Consider the following 17400-nt stretch of genomic DNA (forward strand, 5'->3'; position numbering starts at 1 on the left):
GGGCAGTCAGAGCCAGTGATGAGGCGGGTGGCCGGGGGTGCCTTCAGCGCCCCCAAGCTGTCGGTGCCCCGTGCGGTCGCCCGGCCCACCCGCCTCTAGAAACGGCCCTGCCTGTGTTCATTGTGCAATAGTAATGACAGCAGTGGGCAGGAAAGAAAGCTAAGGGGGTGTACGCAAACGGATCAATCAGGGAAATGCATGATGGAAAATGTAGTTTCCTACCTTGGTTATAGATCGCCTTTTAGAAAAACTTGTAACTCGGGAATGGCAGCAGCTAGAAAGACAGAAGACGGCTCAAAATACTCAGGGGGACTTGGTGAGTAAGACCAGATAGTATTTATCCCCTTTAATCCCAATCATTACATATGGGTGAAACCACACTGAGTATAGCGTCCAATAGTTTCACAGTGTTGGCAATGTTGTGGAGATGCTGTGCAGCTATTGGACATCCTTCTGCTGCATCCATCTTCTCCAGTCCCTGGGATTCAAATACTATGCGAGTGCGTGGGTTCACAAGAACTCAAACTTACTTCAAGTTCTATCATCTTTATTGGACTCCAGTGACTTATAATGATGTCTGTTGGGTTCTGCCATGGTGTCCAATGTAAAATAGCATTGCATGTGCTGTTCTTCCCATTGCAAACAATGGAATCTGCTGTGTATGCTCCTAAAATATTCTTTGAGGATGATTTGAACAGAGCATATGGGCAGCTCATTCTTGAAAAGTTCATAGTGACATTTCAGAAGTTTTGATAAGGAGCTACAGGAGCCGAGACAGGGACAGCTAATAAAACAAAGTGTTCAGATGGGCCCTACTATTCTAATTGGCTTTACTCAGGTTTCTTTAAAGAACATAGTGAGTGATGTAGGAATTCAAGGATGATTAGTCAACAATTTACTTTATAAACTCTGAGAGAAGCAATTTTACTTTATCAAAGGTACCCACCACTTCCCCAATGTGAAGAAACTGCCAAGCAGTAGCTTATGTCTCAGCCTTATGGATGCCTGTGAGTGTCACTAGGATTTCATAGAACACACTGTAGGTTACATCATATTTAATATAATGTACGGATCAATAGAATGAGATGTTTATGCATTCTAAATGCATTTTAATTAAAGTGTAAACTGAAGACCTTGGATCTGACTCATCCATCTGCACAGAGGCATTGCTGACTTGCAGGTTTGCTGAGCTGACCTATCAACTATTGTGAATAGCGTCTTGAAGTCAAAGGGATTTTTGCTGGCACCATAAATACTTTTTTTCCTTATCTGTCACAATAAAGCAAAGTAATCATTAGAAAACAGATTGGTATTGGGTTTTTGTATATACTTACTGCAGTTATATAATAGAGTAGTGGTCTGCAGAGGTGATCTATGGACATACAGTGTCATATACTTAAGGGTACAAACCCACACACCGTATACGCAGCAGATACGCAACAAATACGCAGCAGATTTGATGGTTTAGATTTGATGCTGTGTTCAGTTATTTAGATCTAATCTGCTGCGTATTTGTTGCGTATTTGCTGCGTATCGCAGCAGTAAATACGCTGCATATCTGGTGTGTGGGTTTATACCCTAAGGGTACAAACCCACACACCGTATACACAGCAGATACGCAACAAATACGCAGCAAATACGCAGCAGATTTGTTCGTACAGATTTGATGCTGTGTTCAGTTATTTAGATCTAATCTGCTGCGTATTTGCTGCGTGTTTGCTGCGTATTTGCTGCGTATCGCAGCAGTAAATACGCTGCTTATACGGTGTGTGGGTTTATACCCTTAGGGTACAAACCCACTTGACGTATTTGCTGCGTGAATCAGTCTTAAAAATAAGCAGGCAAAACGCAGGTTGGCTTTATACAATTGTTCTGCGTTAAAATACGCAGTTGCGTATTTTTGAAGCGTGAAGCTACATGCGTTTTTCGCACAGGTTGTTAACAACTGATGCTTTGCTAACAACAAGCTTCACGCTTCAAAAATACGCAATTGCGTATTTTAACGCAGAACAATTGTATAAAGCCAACCTGCGTTTTGCCTGCTTATTTTTAAGACTGATTCACGCAGCAAATACGTCAAGTGGGTTTGTACCCTAAAGATGCATTCAAAATTTTTGACTTCATGCTCACACAAGATATATGCAGTTTTTGCAGCCCCACCCCCCACCCCCACCCCGCCATTGCGGTAGGTTTGTCTAAATAACAGAAAATGTTGTGTTTTACAATGTTTTCTACAAGTATAAACTTTTTGATAAATAAGCAAATAAATGTCATCAACAATTTGTTTTTATCCTCTACATGTCATAAATTTTAACTTATATTGTACATAGGACATCCTGGACACGTTGCATGATATAGCGAGCAAACAAAAAAAACTAATGTCCACAGGGCTAGAAGCTTCGGAAGATGCAGGTAAAATAGTATTCTAAATATTTTTTAAATGTGATTCAAGGTGGGGGAAAAAATATGTGTGTAGATTAAAAATAATCTAACCAGTTAATAATATTAAAATCAGTTAAAGAGTGTTTGTTCAGAATAAAATAAAAGGAAAATACAAATGAAAAATCGGTATAAAACACAGCTGGGTTTTGAATCTAACTTTGTATTATATTAAGTCTATGGAAAAGCGGCCTACCCTGCACAAATTGTGAAAAACACACTCTTACCATAGTCTTTACGCTATGCTATATCACACAATTAACCCTTAGGGGACACAGCCAGTTTTCATTTTTGCGTTTTCGTTTTTCCCTCCTCGTGTATATAAGGCCATAGCGCCTGCATTTTTCCACCTAGAGACCCAAATGAGCCCTTATTTTTTGCGCAACTAATTGTACTTTGCAATGACAGGCTGAATTTTTTCATAAAGTACACTGCAAAACCAGAAAAAAATGCTATGGCAAATGTAATTTTTGCCTAAAATGTGCCGGGAAACCAGAAAAAAATTATATGTGTGGTGAAATTGAAAAAAAAAGAAGTTTTTTTTTTATTTGGGGGGGGGGGGGGTGTTTTTACTCCGTTCGCCCTGGGGTAAAACTGACTCGTTATATATGTTCCTTAAGTTGTTACGATTACAACGATATGTAACATGTATAACTTTTATTTGATTTGATGGCTTGTAAAAAATTAAAACCTTTTAAAGAAAATATATGTTCCTTAAAATCGCTCCATTCCCGGGCTTATAGCGCTTTTATCCTTTGGTCTATGTGTGAGGTGTCATTTTTTGCGCCATGATGTGATCTTTCTATCGGTACCTTGATTGCGCATATATGACTTTTTGATCGCTTTTTATTACAATTATTCTGGATTTGATGCGACCAAAAATGCGCAATTTTGCACTTTGGGATTTTTTTGCGCTGACGCCGTTTACCGCGTGAGATCAGGAATGTGATTAATTAATAGTTCGGGCGATTACACATGCGGCAATAGCAAACATGTTTGTTTATTAATTAATTAATTTATTTTTATTTATAAAATGGGGAAAGGGGGGTGATTCAGACTTTTATTAGGGGAGGGGATTTTGTGTTATTAAAAATAAATTTTTCTTTTACTTTACACATATACTAGAAGCCCCCCTGGGGGACTTCTAGTATATGCACTCTAATCTCTCATAGAGATCCATGCAGTATAGTTATACTGCATGAATCCATGAGATCGGTGTTCTATTGCTTTTGGCTGCTGCAGGGGGGCGATCCCCCCACTAGACCACCAGGGATGGATATGAGCAAGTATTTAGAAGCAGCTGTCAACTTTGACAGCTGCTTCTAAGTACTTAATAAGCGGGCACGGCGATCGGACCGTGCCCACTAATAGCCGCGATCCCGGGCTACATGCGGCACCCGGGATCGCGGCAGTTCAGAGGGGGGTCGCGGCGCGACCCCCCTCTGAACTCCCATAGCGGCACGAGGACGTTCAGTAACGTCCTGGTGCAGCTATGGGTTAAGCTATGTTGCCACATCATCTTTTTTGGCCATTTAACATCAGTCTTTAAGGACGACCGTCATTTTCACCCCTAGACGACCCTGGGCGTACCTGTACGTCCCGGGCTGCCTAGGGATGTTCAGAGCGGTGCCGCGTGGCGGCCCCGCTGAACCGCTGTGGTCCCGGGTGCCGCTTGTAGCCTGGGACCGCGGCTATTAGTGACAGCTGCATCCGATTACTTACTGCAGCCCATCCCTGGTGTGTAGTGAGGTGGATCGCCTCCCGGGCCGTTGTCCCGGAGGAGCGATCCACACATCCGGATCGGGCCGGGGTCTGCGCCGTAATGGCGCTGATCCCGGCTCGGCACTCGATTGCTTCCGGCTGCAGCCGGAAGCAATCCAGTGCCTATCTTATTGATCTGTGCTGTATAACTATACAGCATAGATCTCAATGAGAGATCAGTGTGCTTATACTAGAAGTCCCCCAGGGGGGCTTCTAGTATAAGTGTTAAAGTATAAAAAAAAAGTGTCATTATTAATAAAAAAAAAACCTCCCCTAATAAAAGTTTGAATTACCCCCTTTTCCCATGTTATAAATAAAAATAAATAAACATGTTTGTTATCGACCCGTGTGTAATCGCCCGAACTATTAATTTATGATATTCCTTATCTCGCACGGTAAACGGCGTAAGCGCAAAAAAATCCCAAAGTGCAAAATTACGCATTTTTGGTCACATCAAATCCAGAAAAATTGTAATAAAAAGCAATCAAAAAGTCGCATATGCGCAATCAAGGTACCGATAGAAAGTAAAGATCATGGCGCAAAAAATTACACCTCACACAGCCCCATAGACCAAAGAATAAAAGTGCTATAAGCCTGGGAATAGAGCAATTTTAAAAAACATATATTTGTTAACAATGGTTTGTATTTTTTACAAGCCATCACATAATATAAAAGTTATACATGTTACATATCATTGTAATCGTAACATATATAATAAGACAGTTTTACCCCAGGGCGAGCGGCGTAAAAACAAAAACCCTCCAAATAAAAGAAATGCGTTTGGGTTTTTTTTCAATTTCACCACACATTGAATTTTTTTCTGGTTTTGCAGTGTACTTTATGAAAAAATTCAGCCTGTCATTGCAAAGTACAATTAGTGGCACAAAAAATAAGGGCTCATTTGGGTCTCAGGAGGAAAAAACGAAAAAGCAAAAATTGAAATTGGCCCGGCCCTCTAAGGGTTACAGCCAAATGATAGCCATGATTGTAAAAATAATTGCCCTTATTATGAAACCCAATATTTGGCTTTAAAAGTCTGTCTTTAAGTACAGCTGCGGAATGGCCAAGAAATGGCGATGTACGATTCTGCATTCATCTGTAGACTGTACTTGGCGGCTGTTTTTATTGGATGTACATCATTTTACAGCAAGTGATGGCCACTTGTTAGGTAGGTGACAGGAAGATACGGACAGGTGAAGCCCTAAAGCTGGCACCTGCCCCACTATCTAATTGCCTTAACTGCCCTAACTGTCTGCGGACAACTGGTCGGTAGTCCCTAGGTCTTACTGCGTGAATACACGAAACAATACAAAAAAACACAAACACAAACAGGGGTAGTCAGAAGTCCGATTCAAATGAACAGAAAAGTACAAAGTCCAAGGGGGGCCCTCAGAAGGGCAAAGCAGAAGTCAGGTAACCAGGAATCAAATACAGGCAAAACGCTAGGTCAAGTAACTCTAGGGTGAACTAGGCACTATTGCAGGCAAGGAATGGGAAACAGGCGAAGGTACTTATGGAACCTGGAGTCCCATCCCCAGGTGTGATTGGGGCTGAGGCTCCAGGTCCTGCCCAGATACTGACAGCTGACTGGTCTGTCAGCTGTCAGTCAACAATCAGTGAACACACTACACTTTATGCTGATCGGCCAGGGGAATGAAACCCTGGCCACTGCTACAACAAGGAATAGCAGAGCAGAGTAGGGCAAAACATGAGAAGCAGTATGGCGCCCCTAGCAACCAGCCTGAGCAGTTGTTATGTACACTTTGGTTGCACACATTGGCGACGCCAGGAGCCAAACGCACGGCCCGAGTCCTTACACCATTATTTTATAACAGCGACCTTATATATATGGATAATGGACGTTATTGCAGATGAAAAAAAACAAACGGCTGTATTTTGCAAAAGCAGGTGTTAAAATCAACATGTTCATTATTTAGATGTTTGCAATCAAGTACGGCTGTTATTCTATATTATGTGTACACTACCAGAGAATTTCCTATTGACTTCAACGGTGTTCATTATTATTTTGAAAATTTAGCCATAAATATTTTTAAGTTTTGATGTCTGGTCGTTTTTTAATAGATGACCATCATTTAAGCTTAAATAAGACCGTTATTCGTATAATACCACCTGTTTTTTAAAAAAAGTTATTTGTTGTTAAATGATGGCCGTCCAATAAAAACAGACGTCTTAAAAGTATAAAAGCTTCAAATATAAAAGCTTCAAATATACAGAAGTTATAAAAAGGCCTGTTCAATGCAAGAAATATATAGCTTATTGTTTATGTCATGCAAAAATATTGACATTACTAAAATAGTTTAGTTTTCAACACTGTATGATTATGTTCCCATTGTAGGGCCGCAGATCTGTTCTTGTGGGTTTGCACTATGGACGTGTGAATATGACCTTACTGTTTTAGAATAAAACAAAAATCAAGCTGTGGGGACTAAAAGAGGAGTGCAGAAACCAGGACATTGATAGGCTATGTCCCTATGACGGGATCATAGTGAAGAAAGGTGGCAGTCTCGTTATAACTACAGCCACGAATAATGATCATGATCATTATTCACGGCCGTGATTATAATGAGATGGCCACCGTTCCCCACTATGATCCCGTCATAGGGACATAGCCTATCAATGTCCTGGTTTCTGCACTCCTCTTTTAGTCCCCACAGCTTGATTTTTGTTTTATTCTAAAACAGTAAGGTCATATTCACACGTCCATAGTGCAAACCCACAAGAACAGATCTGCGGCCACAGACCGCACTATGAATGAGCATCAGTAATGCTGACTCCGTGCTTCATGGAGCACGTTATTGGCACTACATTAACATAGTGATCCATGCCGCGAAACCCCATCCCCATTACATGTGCTTTTTTTGTGGCATGGATCGCAGCCCCGAACACGTATGGACATGTGAAGAGGGCCATTGAAAACATTTCTCCTATGTTCTGTCCACAATTGCGGACAGGGCTAAGGACATGAGACTAAGGGTGGTATTCCACTGGCCGATGGGGCCCAATAAACGAGTGCCGATCTGCTAGATTGGCGCTCTTTTACTGGGCCTATTCCACGGCCCCGATTATCTTTAAACAAGGGCTGCAAGGACATTGTTACCGATGTCCTTGCAGCTCTTGCTTAACTGGTATACATACCTATTCCTGGTGCAGGGCTCCTCTTCTCCTGCTTCTCCCGGGTCCCGTGCTCTCAGGGCTTTCAGGGCGGCCTGTGTCAGCTGACAAGCCGCTCACCCAATCACTGGCGGCCTGTGATCGACTGAGCGGCCTGTAAGCGGACACAGGTCGCCCTGACGCTGGAGGAGCTTGCAGGACCCGGGAGAAGCAGGAGAAGAGGAGCTCTGCACCATGAATAGGTAATGTACATCGTCAGTCGCTAGCCGCGCACCACTATTTCACGTAGTGGTACGCGGTCAGCGCCCAACAAATATTAGGTCCGGACCTACATCAACGATCAGCCGATGACAACGATCATCAGCTGATCGTTGTCTCTAGTCCACGGAGCGATAATCGGCCGAATCGGGCCGATTCGGCCTATTATCGTTCCTTGGAATAGGGCCCTAAGGCCTTAGACAGCTTCCCCCTGCTCTCGATGTCAGTGACATGGTGGCTGTGACATGGACTATCTGATAGGATTAGTTCATTAGCTAGACCAACCCTGCACCCTTCATCAGCCACAACCTCATGCTAAAAGAGAGAAAGGGGTTAGCTTAGCCAGTAAACAAACATATTAGTATATTTATCTTAAACATGCTTAAAGGAGAAGTCCAGGGCTGCTATAATTTTTTTAAAGAAACAGCGGCAGGCGGGAACATAATGTTACCGTGCCTGTCAAGTGCCGGATCACCAATCCGGAACCCATAACAGCCTCCAGGATCTTCTTTTTAGCCGATGTCAAGACCTGGCTAATTGACAGTCACTGATTGGCTGAGCAGGCTGTTGGCATTTTCCACCAAACGCCTTTCGGGCAGGGGTCCCGAGGACGGTCAGGCGGCGCATTGCGTGCACAGGGAGAGGTAAGAAATCAATCATGGTCATTTACCCCCCTGCCGCCTGACAAAAGATTGTTATGGCCGGACTTCTCCTTTAAAAATTTAATCAGCTTAAAAGGGTATTCACATCACAACTAACATAGATAATATTGTAGGGCTCATCAAGTTAAATATTTTTAATTAATATGCATTAATTTATTAACCGTGTCACCTTATCCTGATATGCTGCTCTTTCCTTCCCATTGTTGACAGCTCGTTGTCTAGTTTACCGACCACCACTCTGTTCTAAAAGCAATGATCTTGAGTCCTACAAGTATTAAATGTGTTAAGTATGTTAGTTTAAAAGCTGTAGACTAAAGATGAGCGAACCTCGAGCATGCTCGAGTTCATCCAAACCCGATCGTTCGGCATTTGATTAGCGGTAACTGCTGAAATTGGATAAAGCCTTAAGGCTATATGGAAAACATGGATATAGTCATTAGCTGTATCCATGTTTTCCAAACAACCTTAGAGCTTTATCCAACTTCAGCAGCCCCAGCTAATCAAATGCCGAACAATTGGGTTCGGATTAACTCAAGCATGCTCGAGGTTCGCTCATCTCTACTGTAGACTTCTTTAGCTGGAAATATTCTTACAAACTAAGTTTGCAGTAAGCAAACAAATCCCTGCTACTAGCGAGGGAATCATGACTCAATCATGACGCAAAAGCGTATCTAGACAAATAAATGACCTTTCTCAGAGTACACTTGAAAAGGAAAAATCTGATTTATTTTTAAACAAATGAGTAATAGCTAATGACTAATCCATTAAACAAATATAATATTATTAGAAATTGGAATATGTGTATTGTAAGCAATGAAATAATGAGTCAGTGTACATGGTAGTGGGAAAATAGCCTAAAAAATGGATTTTTCCAAAAAAAAAAAAAAAAAAAAAAAAAAAAAGGGAAGTAGAATTGTTCTAGTAAATCTGACAGCTGTAAGTCAGGTTCCAAACTGCCGACACTGTTAGTGCAAGGAGACACATGATGCTTTACATATATCCAGCTGTGGAAAAATACTTTTACTCTACATTGCCAAGGTTTTCCAAGCTCCCAAGCAGGCTCAGGGAGGGGGAGTAAGGAACTAAAATGGGGCTGTTAGCTTGATTTCCTTGGGATACTATCAGCTATTTTGTTACAGGAGTGTAGGAACCCTCTGCAAATGTTATTTAGTGCTTTTCAATAAGCGTCTCCTTTCACCAACCTACTTGAAGGTCCACCCTCCCACGACTCATTGCACTCTTGAACGTGTCACCTCATGTTGCTGTGTTTGTGCCGTTACTGCCGTTATTCATATACAAATGTTAGTATATCCATACCCAGACCATATTATGTACGTTTACTGCTCTGTCTACCCTTTTGTAAAGTTTTTTTTTACCTACTATCAATTAGAGCAGTATTTGTCTGACAAACTTGAGATATTCTACATCATTGATTTTTGCTATCCACATTTTATTTTGTTTTGTCCTTTTATGATCGTTATTATCACATTTATACCTGACCATCTGACATTTTGACCATCATGCTTTATTGGGGTAGAAAGTTGTTGTCATACATTGCCTTAATACTTTTTTTTGCCTTATATTACTTTGTAATATAACATTATTAAAATAAATGTATAGTTTTTTTTTTTTAATTTATTTACAAATGCACTTCTGTTGACCAGCAGCAGTAAGGGAGGGAAGCTAGCAGATGTATGCAACCGTGTATGTGTATGCCAAACATTTACCTGTGCTCAGTCTGCAAAGAGTTACTAATCCTTGTCAGAGTACAAACACTGCTGTTCACAATGTATACTTTCTTATCAGCAGCAGGTAAATTTATTAGGGGTGTTGTGATACAGTCAATGCAATAATGTCAATAAATGCTTACCAGGGTAACCTTTAAAGTTAGGCTACTAATCATGCTGTGACTGCTCTGTCATCAAACACTTTGACATGTCGGGCTTATTTCTTTATGTGGAACCCTCCTTCCTGGTGATCCATGTAGTCAGCCAGGAGAAAAGCACCGTTGTTGCTACAGCTATGCTCTAGGCAGCAATCTCTATTGTAAATGTAACTACAAACAACTTTTACAAAGTGTAAAGCTTTAGTTCACCTTTTGAACCCCAGAAGTGCTTCAGAGAAGGGGATTATTCTGTATGGAAGTGTTTTGTAAGGTTCTTGCTCTTGAGGAGAGGCCAGGAGCATGTATATTTGGGGTATTGTTTTTAAAGAGCACCGTGTAGTCCCCTGTGTGTGTTTTCGGGCAATGTAGAAAGTGTTGGTTCCAAGGTTCTATATATGTGTTAACAGAAGGGGGCATGGCTTTTGTTGACATGACTCTAGAGGTCTAGTCAGTGCACAGCATGATGCACATTCTGTGTCTTCATACTGCAGGGGTGTTACTTGGGTGACTACCACTTAAAGCTGCACCCCTTTATAAATTTTACACCAGACATACTATTTTGTATTTGAACAAAAAGGTCAACTTGTTGGAGGATAATTATCATCCATAGTTGAACAAAGACTAACAGGATGAATCATGGGTTAAAAATGTCCGTTAATTTCTCATTTTCCCATCTGTACAGAAACGTATATTGACGAACTTAATGAAATACAGAATCTGCTCAATAACATAGTAAATCTACACAAAACTGAGAAAGACTCTCTTGCAAAAGAACAAAGGTAACTGATTTATTTTTCATTTCTCCCCTGTAGAATCCTTCCGTCCATTCTATCTTCATATCTGCTGTAGTGCATCAAATGCAGCAAAGTTTAGCTGTGTATTTTTTTTATTTTTTTGGGGGTAATTTTTTTAGTGTTTTATGGTAAAGAACACAGCACATTCTTACATAGTTCTCACATAGTTAGCACACAGACTATGCCTACAAGAACATTACCGGTTTGAACATATAGGGGGAAATTTATCAAACCAGGTACTTGTACACCGGTCTAATAAAAAATCCCTACTCCTGTGTGCTGTGCCAGATTTACTAAGACTCTTAATAAATCTGGGCAGTCTGAGAGGGGTGCAAAAATCTACACCTGCTTCAGAGCGGGGGCAGATCTTCAGCATGATTTACATGTTAATCATAATAAATCAGACACAGGAGAAGACCACACCTCCTCTTCCCCCTCCCTTCCGACCCTTCAGGCAAACTGGGCTGTGCCAGGCGAATACTTGTGGTTAGTTGATTGATGAACTATAGATCATGGTGCAATAAATGAACCCCAACCAGTCCTGTTAGTAGAAAAATTAAAGCATCATGGCTCTTAGAAGGTGAAGAGGAGAGCAATGCTTCCATGTGACCTGGACAACATTGTTTGCCAGCTAAACTAAACTACATTAACCTAGATTAAACCAGAAGCAATTGTAAGCCTTGGGAGTTCCATTTTTCCCTAAAAGTTTGTCTGCTACTGGGTCTACAGCTTGTAGAAGCAGAGTATGTGAAGGGTGGAGAGTTTTGTGAAGTGAAGCGTTTAGGTAGTAATAGTGTTTCAATGCATCTATTGTCATTTATCTCAAATAGAGCGTCTGCAGATTCTTTTAAGCTAGGAACATTACAGGACAAGATATCTAAGTTGGCTTCCAATCAGAAAACACTGGTGCAAGTAATCCGTAATCAAAATGAAGTGACACAGAAAATAGCAGCGCATCAACAGGCCAAAAGATCGCTTGCTAATAAAGGAGAGACAAGCTCAACTCTGCATCATTGTGATACAGCTCCTGGAAGGAATCAGATATCTGCTTTATGTGCAGTTAATGAATGGCTGGATGCCAACACCACTAATGGAAGTACCATGACAACAAAAATACCAGCAGTGGAGAGAGTGCCAGACACCGAAAGCAACCAATCTCAAAGAACAATTAGCAGATGCATTTCAGGTCCAGAGATAAGCAGAACTACGGAGCTTCCGACTGTCTCAGTGATTTCTAGATCTCTACACAATGCAAATCTGACATCAAAACAGAAACCAATGGGACTAGAAAATGGTCCATTAATCTTTGATTCATGTTTTAGCAATGCCCCAGTAGAATTACATGACAGAATGAATGATCATTTAGCATCTACATCATCAAATAGAAAATCTCACTATTCATTTCCTGTAGACAATACATTAGATATGGGAAAAAGCAACATCTTAGTTGAAAAGATTAGCCATGAAAGAGATCAGACTGTGGATACTGATCAACAGCTGCACAAATATAACTATGAAAAAGCACTTCAGCAGGAAGATGATGATTTCCCAGCCTTGGCTGATCTATCGAAATACTGGAGGCCTCAACACAAGGCAATAGGAAAAACAAATTACATAAAGAACCAGAGTGTTGATAAGAAGAATGTTAGCAGGCCGGCATCTGAAAAAGAACATACTCGTATAGAAACTGGGAGAAAGAAGAAGGGATTTTCATTGAAAAAACTCATAAAACTGGGAGTACTAAAACCAGGAGTGAATGTACTAAACTTTCAGCTACAGGTATTTTATAAAATATGATATAATATAAAAATGATGGCAGTATGCTATAACATGCCCACACCTCTCATCCACCTATAATTATAAGAAGAGAGAGGAGGGCATGTCAGAAATATGATGCCATGTAAAACAAGCACACTCATCTCTCTCACAGTATTTATTATATCAACCCTGGTTGCATATATTATAACATGTTTTTACATTAGAGCATGCTGACCACATGCATAGGTAGTTTAATTTTTCAATGCACTATGAGACAACCTCCTCGCTCTTTCTTGAACATATTGAAGACATGCTTATCATTCATGTATGTTTAGTAATTCGGCAGTATATTTGTGGCTGCAGTATGACATTCACATTAACAATATAGGAAGGAGAAACTAACCACAGAAAATGGCAACATAAATGTTTTCTAGAGATGAGCGAAGTTCAGGTTCGCGAAACCCTGAGCGCTCTGCATCTGACTCCTGGTGGCTGGAGAAGATGGATGCAGCCCTACGGCTGCCTGAAAAATATATTTTAATATTTAAAGGGGGATCTGTCAGCTGCAATTTATGATCTGCTGACACTTTTAGATAGCTGTTAGGACAAGGAGACACATGGTATCTTTTACATATCAGCATGTGCTCCCAGTTTACAGCAGACCAGGAGCTTGGAAACCCTTTTTTGACTCCTTGTACCAGAGAATAAAAGCAATTTTCTGTATTCTGGAATCACAGACAGATTTGTATATGAGAGGTACCAGGTGTCTCCCTGATCGAACAGTTATCTAACAGTGTCAGCAGTTTAGTAAGTTTAGTGAGTTACAGCTGACAGATTCTCTTTGAATGACGCTCAAGATTTAATTACCTGAAAGCAGATTCCGTTGCTTGGCCCCGCTCATGGGCATCTCCACCTGTGCCATAGACTCGATTCTATGAATGGGCGAATTCGTTTGGCGACTGTTTGTGGTTTTAAACGATTTAAGAAAAATCGCTTAAAAAATTCTCTTTAAGATCGTTCATGCCTTTAAGGTCTACCCACATACCAGGGTCAATCTGCAAATGACTGTTTAGACAAACTGATCTACTAAATATTAGCGAGTGACCAGCGTAGATTTTGGCACATGTTAAAAGACCACGATTAATGATTTATCGCTTGTCGTTGGATAGTTATCAGCAGGTAATCGCTAGGCGATATCACAAATTCTTTTAACGATAATCGTTATGTGTAAACGGATGGAGGAAAAGGCCTGTTTCTTTATGACAATGAAAGTGATTATTTTCATTGTTTGGAAATGTACCACTCACTTCTAGAGCTCAACATGTCCCAGAACTACATCATGCTTGCTGAATATATAGTGGTGTCTGGCACCAATCACTCCAATGTCATCAATACAATATGGCAACCCTGGCCAGTATTCAATAATTACCCTAATGTGGATAGATGATCGGGGGCACCCCTGAGGGATTACTTTGCATCCCTTTAACTGAAAAAAAAAAAAAAATAATCTCTAGGATTACCATATGACCTTTCCTCAGCACTCACCTTTAATCCCCCATTTGTTTTACTCTAGTAATTCGATGTATAGATTTGTTTGCCTTACCTTTTACTATTATGTAAGTTTTAATCATAACATGCTGGTAAAACCACACCCATATACAATGTCCAATAGCTGTATGATGTCGCCATAACATTGACTACATCGTTCAGCTATCGGTCATCGCTTGAAGGTATGGTTCTACCCTCACATGATGGCGGGTACTTGCACCCATTACTTCTGAAATGTTGGAAGAGTGAAAGTAAGCGATGGGGTGCAAAAGACATGAGAAGTTTCCAGCTCTCAGGACAGCCCCTCTACAGAGAATCTGTACTGAAAAAAAAAAATTGACATGTCAAAGGTTTTTATCAGTCGGGGTCTGAGTGTTCAGACTTCCAACAGTGAGGAAAATAAGAGAAGAAAGTTTATGCTCAGCACATTCTCTCCCACCTCTGTGTTATATGATCTAGAGGGCCGCATAATGTAAGTCTATGAGGCCATCCAGGTCGGAAAAGGACAGTCTGGGAGTAAAAACGTACTCAGACCTTGACCGATCAAAACTTTTGACATGGCCGCTTTGCCACAGGCTTACTAGAACATTTTTTTTGCTTTCATTTTACAGTGTGTAGACACAGGCTTTCTCAGGCTAAATGTTCACTTTTTTGGCTTACTTTCATAATGTTTATAACTTTGATTTTGAGGTTTACTTTGTTAGTCTCAGTAAACTTTGACTATAAAAAGTATCTGACCTTTTTGCGGAAACTGTCGATTTCACCACAAAATCCCAGATTTAACAACTATATTTTCCAGTCAACAACATACAAAGGAAAAAGCAGAAATTAGAAAATAAAGATACCAGCTTAATTTACTTAAAGGGGTACTCTGGAGCAAAAAAAAAGTTGTAATTGTAATTTATGTTCTTTGCACAATCAGCACTTTATTATATATATATATATATACTCACAGTAGATGCATTTTCTAATGTGTTTGGTCTCCTCCGCCCATGGTCATATTTTTTTTAATAATTGTTTTTAATAATAATCTAGTTATTGCAGGATGTATTCTCTATAGGTGTATATACACCAAGGCACATGACAGCCCGTTTATTTTTTGCCAAGGTGCATATTGTTTAAAGGTCAAGATTTTTGGAAATCTATAATCAGGCCTAATGAAACCAAAGTCAATCTTTTCAGATCTGTTGGTATCAGAAATTTATGGCATTATAATGCAGAGGAAAACTTTGAGAAGTTAATGGTCTCCACGAGAGGGAAAAATTTCTCATGTGGAGATTTATGAGCATTTGAAGAAATTGTGCTTCATCAGTGGCATCTACTAACTTTCAGATGTACTGCAAAATTTTAAAGAGGAGATGCCTTCCTCTCTAGATATTCCGGGTAGTCTGTACATGATTGCATAACAATGATGGCAATAACTACAAACATTAACCCAAGGCCACTGCTGCATTGTATAGGAAGAAAAAGGTGAGAGCACATTCCTATAAATGAGCTCATCCCTCAAAAGCAGAGATGAGCGAAGTTCATCCGAACCCGAGCGTTCGGCATTTGATTAGCGGGGGCTGCTGAAGTTAGATAAAGCCCTAAGGCTATGAGGAAAACATGGATATAGTCTAATAGGCTGTATCCATGTTTTCCAGACCACCTTAGAGCTTTATCCAAGTTCAGCAGCCCCAGCTAATCAAATGCCGAACGATCGGGTTCGGATGAACTCGAGCATGCTTGAGGTTCGCTCATCTCTACTCAAGAGTGACCAGGATAGAAAAAAAAAAACCTGTACATGCCATTTTAAAAAGAGTTACCACAGTGATAAAAAAATTATAGACATGTTAAATACTGGTATGGTTAATTATTTGAGATACTTAAAGGGGTCATTCAGTGCTACAAAATGGCCACTTTCAACACGACTCTCGTCTCCAGGTCAGGTGTGGTTTGCAATTGAGTTCTATTCACTTCAATGAAACTAAGCAGCAAAATCCCGCCCAAGCTGGAGACAAGAGTGGGGCTGTCTCTGGAAGAAAGTGGCCATGTTTGTATAGCGCTGAATAACCCCTTTAATGGGTTTTACTCAGTCTGCAACAGAATCCTTTACTAATAGCTCCTTCTCTATCGTTCGGGTCAGTGGAACCCATCAATTTTAATGGTCCATAATTAAAATGGACTCACTCCTTTGATTGGGTCACCTGATTACAGACTGGGTAGGTTGGGTCACCTGATTACAGACTGGGTAGTACAACTACCTTTTTCAAGCATGCTTGAAAAAGGTAGTTGTACTACTGAAACGTTGCTGGATTATTATATTGTGTGGACTTAATAAACATCGCTGGAAAAGATACCCGTGACCTGTCTTCTACGCTGTAGCCTTACGGAGTGTGTGTAAGCTGGGATCAACGCTTTCCTCATGTATGTAACCACCCATAAAGATCAGGGCAGCTGTCTCTTGTGTAACTGCCAGTAAACTTACTACTGTATGTCCACAGTTCTGCAGTATGATATTCTCTTCCTTTTCCCTTTAGCTTCTCAGCAGCAGTAGCTCAGTAGCTCACTTTTTTGCTGCAATCTTGCTACTACTGTTTATTTTATTTTTGCTCACTTAGAAACTTGCAAACCTGGTGCACCTGTAACCTGTTCTCCCTTCACATGCCATCTCTAGTACAATGTTACTTTTCAGCTTAGCACAATGTCAGCCTTTTCAGTCCAGTGCATGTTCTCCAGCACTATATAATGGCATAGCAGAGAGGCATATATGCTGTGATCGTTCAGAGAAATAAGTGAAAGGATGTTCCTGTGTGAGTACTACAGGCAAACAACCGTTTCCTGAAATCGAGTGAATGAAAAATAGCTCTGTACCATGGAGGGGGGTTTTAGAGGCTCAATAACTGCAGCGAGAGCACTGATATCACCTTTTTATCAGGACCGCTTCTGCCATGAGGCAGAATGAGGCTTCCGCCTCAGGCGGCAGCTCTTGCGGTCCTGCAGGGGGCGGCAGAATCTTCTCTGCCACTGTCATTTTAGTGTAGTTTAACTTCATTAAAATGACAGCAGCCCCGGCCCTTAACAGTGCTGAGTGCCTGGCCGCCCGTACCGCCCTCCCCAGGAACTGCCTTGCTGCGTCTCTGTGATGTGTGAGGTCACCCGGCAGTCTTCCTGAGGATTGGGT

The 17400-nt window shown here is 40.9% G+C and overlaps 1 protein-coding gene across 8 annotated transcripts in view; it reads left to right on the forward strand.

Moving 5' to 3' along the window:
* ANKRD31 (ankyrin repeat domain 31) overlaps positions 1–17400 on the forward strand; it is a 159345-nt gene that overhangs the window by 125878 nt on the left and 16067 nt on the right. For all 8 annotated transcript variants that reach the window (XM_069962787.1, XM_069962782.1, XM_069962783.1 and 5 more), the window contains 3 exons: positions 2331–2412; positions 10820–10916; positions 11762–12710. In XM_069962787.1, coding sequence (XP_069818888.1) covers positions 2331–2412; positions 10820–10916; positions 11762–12710 — 1128 coding nt within the window. The remainder of the gene's footprint in view (positions 1–2330; positions 2413–10819; positions 10917–11761; positions 12711–17400) is intronic.

The sequence above is a fragment of the Dendropsophus ebraccatus genome, chromosome 3 (assembly GCF_027789765.1).
Source record: "Dendropsophus ebraccatus isolate aDenEbr1 chromosome 3, aDenEbr1.pat, whole genome shotgun sequence".
Taxonomy (NCBI): domain Eukaryota; kingdom Metazoa; phylum Chordata; class Amphibia; order Anura; family Hylidae; genus Dendropsophus; species Dendropsophus ebraccatus.